Here is a 6,854-nt window from a genome sequence, read left to right as displayed (position 1 = left end):
AAAAAAAAAAAAAAAAGTAATGAAGAGCAGGTTTTTACTATCTGCAATACCCCCAGACTGGCCTTATATTTAAATCCAAACTCCTAAATGCTTGGAGTTACAAGCCGTTACTACCACACCTGGTTTCTTTTTATTTTTTTTGATAAGAGTTATAATAGTTATGAAGTAGTATCATAGTAATTTTTAATTACATTTCTCTAATGACTTCTGCTCACAAAGCATTAATCTAGCATAGAAGTTGCATTAAACACAACTTTGCAAACCCACTGGCGATTTTCAGGGCTTTATGGAGAACATGTCTATTCAGAACTTTTGTCCATTTTTAATCAAGTTTCTTGTTAATCTCATCTTTAATCTTTCTATACAAATCAGTAATTAATTCACGGTAACAGAAAGGAAAAAAAATTAAACAACTCCTAACAGTTTTCAATTTTCAATAACATATTGCTTAATCATTTTCTGTTTACACTAGAAACTATATAACTCAATTTAATTAGACCTGTTACAAGAATGTATGTATAAAAAAAGAAATGTACTCACTACCTTACTTACATAACTAAGTTATGTACATCAACTTGACAATAAAATAAAATAAGTTCATTTTAGGAAGAAAAAAAAGAAAGAAAACCAGGCCTCATCATTTATAGCATCTGTAATTTTCTGACCCATCTGAGGTCTGATATTATTTTGGTATAATCTCTCTTAGAATACTAAAGTGAATTTCAAAAGACTCACGTATTAGTTGTAAATATAGGATACAACCCAGTGGGGCTGGGAAGGTGGCTCAGTGGTATAGCGCTTGCCTTGCATGCATAAGGCCCTGGGTTCCATTCCTCAGCACCACATAAGCAGAAAAAAAAAAGCCGGAAGTCGTGCTGTGGCTCAAGTGGTAGAGCGCCAGCCTTAAGCTGAAGAGCTGAGGGACAGCATGCAGGCCCAGAGTTCAGGCCCACAACTGGACCCCCCAAAAAAAAATAGAAAAAGAAAAAGAAAAGAAAAAAGAAATACAATCCAGTGAAGGAAGAGGTGACACTGTCCAAAAAGAAGTATAATCTTTACCTGACTTATGCAACTGTAACCCCTCTGTATATCACCTCCATAATAATTTTTGAAAAATGTAACCCATGAAAATTTTAAAGAAAAATATAATCCATGAAGAACATGATTTCAAATGCAGAGGTTGAAAATACTTAATTCACTAGCAAAATGACTAAATTCTAATTTCAAAGAAATGTTACTAGGCTTCCAAAACAGGCCATGGAGTCACTGAAGCATCCTTTGAAACAAATATAAAGCATAGATCAATACAGAAAGTTCCACAAAAAATTATGTGACACATAATTTAGTAAAGATTCTGTACGATGGCCTAGTTTTCCTTATTATCACTTTTTTCCCCCCAAGAACACAGGGGTTTGAATCAGGGCTGGCATGGCATCCTACCACTCAAACCATGCCTCCAGCCCAACTTTCTGCTAGTTATTTTAGAGATGGAGTCTCTTGATCTTTTTGTCTTGGCTGGCTTTGAAAAAATATCCTGATCATCCAGATCTCAGCCTTCTGTGTAGCTAGTATTACAGGTATGAGCCACTGATGTCTGACTTTCCTTATTATCTTTTTTTTTGGGGGGGGGCGTGCGGGGGAATGTGTAGAAGTAATAGGACTTGTATTCAAGAGCCCGGAAACTGTCCCTTAGCTTTGTTGCTCAAAGATGACACTACCACTTCAGCCCCACTTCCGCTTCTGGCTTTTTTGTTGCTTAACTGGACATAAGTGTCTCATGGACTTTCCTGCCCAGGCTGGCTTTGAACTGCAATCTCAGATCTCAGCCTCTTGAGTATCTAAGTGTACACCACTGGCACCAGGCTTGTTACCACTTTTATGATTATATTCTGATCACTGATGTTCTTCTATGAATGCCACATTAAAGCCATACACAGACATTGTAAGAAAAAAAGAATGTGGGGGGGGAGGTAGGGGGGAGACAGAGAGACAGAGACTGTCTAGAGACAGAGACAGTTACTGGGGTTCTCACAGCCTCATGATCTATTGCTTGGCTTTTCTATTTACAGCTGAAGTTGAACTATGCTTCCACTTCTGACTTTCTGCTGGTTAATAGGAATGTCTTTTACATTTCTGCCCAGGCTGTCTAGAAACTATAGATTCTTACATCTCAGCCTCCTGAGTAGTTAGGATTATAGGTATGGGCCATTGGCACCCTGCTCTAAAGAACAAACTTTTGAACCCAACCATCAACAACTCAGTACTACCTTTGTAAAATAGATAATAATATGATGTCTTTATCCCCAGATGACTTCTGAGATCAAGGAAATAAAATGGCTTACAGCTATAAAGAGAAATTTTTAGCAATAAAATGCATATACATGAGTCCACAAATGTAAACAAGTGACTAACCACATTAATAAATAGGAAAAAACTAGATGTGAGAAGCTCAGCCAGGAGAATGTGAGTTCTAGGCAAAACTTGGCTATAAAGTGAGTTTGAGATTGGCTTGGGTCACACATAGCAAGACCCTGTCTCAAAAAATGACAATAATAATATAATTTAAAACTTACACATAAATGGGAAATAAGAGATAAGTCTGGCATGCAAAACAAACCAAAATAAGACAAAACACATCAACAATTTATGTTGCTATTCTAGTGTTAGAAAAAAAAAGGGTATAAAAACATAGCTACTTCTTCTTACAGTGATCTACAGTGACTGCAAGTAGTATAGAAAGAGGAAGATGGGGGGTGACAAGGGGGTTACAGTGGAGAAAGCTCAAATTCACTATGGCAGACTGGTAAGGGAAGTCAGTAATAGCAGTCATATATCATGCTAACAGTATATACCATGATAGAATATGGTAAGAAGGACACCATCCATTTGGTGTTCTTCCCAAAAACCTTTAACTACAAATGAACATCCTACAAAATACCTGATCAGTATTTAAAACTCCTCTTAGACATACACAAATACACAAAGCTTCTGCGAGAAAAGGACTGCCATATTTAGATGTAAGTACAAATGCCAGAGGTGCTAAGGTCCTTATTTAAGCAGCAACAGAATCCTCTCCTAAGAAAATCAGAGTGTTCATTTCAAGAACAGAACTCACCCTCTCCTATGGTAGAATTAACTTATTAGTCCTATCAGAACAACTCAAGAAATGGAGATCATTTTTAGGGTCACTGAAGTGATCCTTTAAGTAGCTGGAAGATTTGGAGTGTTGAACCTGTATAGTTATGTGTATCTTTAGACAATTTTCTTGTTTGGGGACAAAGGATCACTACCTCCCTTCTTCCCCATCTCTTCCTGTAATTTTTTATGGAGCTACCCCAAACAGATGTGTCTTTATCTTTAACTTGAACAAAATTACAATGCTCAAAAAATAGTTCTGAGATATATAAAATATTTGAAAGTGTGTTTCTTTTGCTAACAGAGTGAAGTTCACTATCCTTCTTACTAACTTTGGTTAATAATTTCTCTGCATATATAAAAATATTTATGATACATAGGAAGCTGTGAGTAGCAGCAGGATGGAACTCTTCATGGAACTCTTCTTCTCAGGTACTCTCAAGATAATAGCCAGTCAACTGCCACCAATAAGGCAGGGTTAAATCAGGCTGACTGATGGAGGCTTCCCACTAGCTACAACTAGACAGGTAAACCACTGAATTCAAAGGTCTAATAATCCTTATTCTGTAATCTTTAACTTCAGAAAAGTTAAATCGAATAGTTGTAAAGAATTAAATAGTGTCTGGTATTCTAGGAATTTTATGTATGTATGTATGTGCGCGCGCACACACACACACACACACACACACATATGAGGAAATGTTTAGAAGCTTTGTAAGGCCATCAAAACACTTAAGATAAAAGACAGGAATAAAAAGTTTGCTAGGTTAAGAGGGGGAAAAGGAGCATGAAAAAAAGAACTCATAATATTTATGAGGGCTAATAAAAGGTGAAATATCATTTACATTTGTTTTTTAAAAAAGGAACTGAGAAGCAAATACCAATAAAGGATCAATTTGTTAATTATGGTTAAAATGAATTAACTCTGACATGCTGTAGACAGGGATATCATTATATTGTATGACATACATAGATATCCTGTCATAGGCTTTGTTTCAAAGGGAGGGATTCTTAAAGAAATGTAAATAAGTTTAAGGCAAGCTAGCAAATCTGGTTGAATACTATAGAAGATTTGCAAAATTATTAAAACAAAACAATGAAACCCTATTGGGGATGATAGGTTTTTAGAGGAAAGGAGAAAGACTGTGATTAAGGGGTGGGATTGACTGGAAAACAGTGTAAATATGTGTGGAGATGTAACAATGACATTCTCTCCTATGTAACTAATATAAGCTAATTTAAAAAAATCAACCTGTGCCAGGCCTGTGGCTCATGCCTGTAATCCAAGCTACTCAGGAGGCTGAGATTTGAGGATCGCAGTTCAAAGCCAGCCCAGCAGGAAAGTCTGTGAGACTCCTATCTCCAATAAACCATTAGGAAACCGGAAGTGGTGCTATAGCTCAAGTGGTAGAGCGCTCGTCTTGAGCTGAAGAGCTGAGGGATAGCACCCAGGCCCAGAGTTCAAGCCCCACAACCGACAAAAACAAAACAAAACAAAAAAAAAAAAAAAAAAAACCTGTGACATTAGAAAAATTATTTGAAGTCAAAAGAACAATGAGCTACAAATCAATAGGCATGATGGATCTAAGACCAATTAGATACTAACTATATGTGTGAAATGTGAACTCCAAAATGTCAAGTGAATTTATTCAAAGGCTTAATTTTTCCGTAGTCATGCACAAATCAAGCGATTTAATTGTTATTTCTCTACCTTCTACCTTAAACCAGTAAGATGGGTGGGAAGGGGGGAAAGTGACAGACTGAAATCTGGCAGAAGGTAAAGTGATAGACAGAAAGATAAAAATGGGGGACAGGAGAAACTAGTTTTCTTTGCTTCCAGCTTCAATGTATATAATGACATTAGTTACTGTCCCTCTGAAGAGAAAAGAAAATGGGTAAAGGATTCACAGCATGGTCACAGACATCCCTTACTTTTGTAGAATTAAATGTGATCAGAAACAGTCACTACATATGATGAGCTCTGTAATATGATACCCTTTTCAGCTTCTTCCCTGGCTATGGATTGGTTAAACTACCTTATAATATTTAACTCTTAATCTAGTCCAACCAGTCCTCTTCCTTCTTTCTTCTCTGTAGTCGTTCCACTTAACAAAATGATTCAACTTTCCTCCCTCCAAAAGAATTTATCAGGGCTGGGAAGGTGGCTCAGAGCGCTTGCCTTGCAAGCCTGAGGCCCTGGGTTCGATTCCTCAGCACCATATAAGCAAAAAGAAAAAAAAGCCGGAAGTGGCGCTGTGGCTCAAGTGGTAGAGTGCTAGCCTTGAGCTGAAGAGCTGAGGGACAGCGCCCAGGCCCAGAGTTCAGGCCCCACAACCGAACAAAAAAAAAAAAAAAAAAAAAAAGAATTTATCAGAGGGTTTCATAAATACATAAAGGACACAAAAATATTAATGAAAAAATATTAATTTGCTTGAAAACTAAAGGTAGGTGTTAAAAAAAGAGAAAATGCTTTCCTCCCCTCCCCTTCCTTCCTCTCTAATTACCTTTTTCACTCCCTCTCTTTTCTCCTAAAGACAGACTTGTTATGCAGCCAGGCTTGCCTACATATTCCCCTGCCTCAATCTCTCTCAAGTACTGAGATTAAAAGCCAATACCATACTGCAAGGCTGAGACAATTCTTAAAAGTACATCCTCTTTTATTTCGCATTAATATTTTCTTGATACAATAGTTTCAATGAGCATATTCAGGTTCAGAGCCACTGTGGCCTGTGCTTTGCATTGTTCTATTCCATTACACAAACTATTTTATGGAGATGGAGGGCAGGGAAAGGTTATTTAGAAAAATGTTTATCACAGTATTTAGTGAATAGTTTTGTCAGACCTACCTTCTCACCACTTGAGTAGAAGAAATAACGCAATCGGACTATGTTACAGTGATCTAGCTTTCTCATGATTTGGAGCTCTCGATTCTGAAAGGGAAACATAGGAAAATATTCTTAAAATATTTTACAAACTCTTTATTATGACTTAAATGCTTCTGAGATAACACCAAACATTACAAACATCTGACTACAAATATGTAACATAGTGAGCCAGGTATGGTGGCCCCCAACTGTAAACTCTGGGCAGGGGAGGCTCAGGCAGGAGGACTACAAGTTCAAGGTCAGTCTGAGGTACATAGCAACATCCTGTCTCAAAAAAGCAATCTGTGGATTAGTATTGTTGTACAAAGTATTTGCTAGAAGTCAATGAACTACTCTCAGCAAGAATATAAATGTAGAAATTAAGTTTTTAGAATTTTTATAGCAATTTGAGAATAATGTTATATCTATACATTTGATTCTAAGAATTGGAACCTATTTTTTTTTTAATGTTTTCTTTTGAGGGACTGCCACTGGTGGCTCTTGTCTGTAATCCTAACAACTGAGGAGGCTGAGATCTGGAGGCCTGTCTAAGCTTTCAATCAACTTCATTTCTAAACCAGCAAAAAGAGGCATGGCTCAAGCCAGCTGAGCAAGCTAGCTAAGGAGCTCAAGAATGTGAATTCAAACTCTAGTACCACAACCCCGACCCCTTCAAAAAAGCTTTCAGTAACTCATTTGTATTGTATTTTGCAAAAATGTTTGTCTACTGACTGCAAATAGGGTATGGAACATGGTCTACAGTTTGTAAGAAGTACTTGAAATTGTTACTAGTGCAAAATTTTTGGCAAATATATTTATTGTTTATGTTTATCTGAGATATAAACAATTGAAAAG

General features: G+C 36.9%; 1 protein-coding gene across 2 annotated transcripts in view; it reads right to left on the bottom strand.

Moving 5' to 3' along the window:
- Positions 1-6,854, bottom strand: part of Gsk3b (glycogen synthase kinase 3 beta) — a 158,143-nt gene that overhangs the window by 61,109 nt on the left and 90,180 nt on the right. For both annotated transcript variants that reach the window (XM_013019436.1, XM_013019435.1), the window contains exon 3: positions 5,982-6,065. In XM_013019436.1, coding sequence (XP_012874890.1) covers positions 5,982-6,065 — 84 coding nt within the window. The remainder of the gene's footprint in view (positions 1-5,981; positions 6,066-6,854) is intronic.

This window comes from Dipodomys ordii, unplaced genomic scaffold (genome assembly GCF_000151885.1).
Source record: "Dipodomys ordii isolate 6190 unplaced genomic scaffold, Dord_2.0 Scaffold45, whole genome shotgun sequence".
Taxonomy (NCBI): Eukaryota; Metazoa; Chordata; class Mammalia; order Rodentia; family Heteromyidae; genus Dipodomys; species Dipodomys ordii.
The sequence above is the reverse complement of the archived record's forward strand: the minus strand, read 5'-3'. Positions and strand labels throughout refer to the sequence as shown.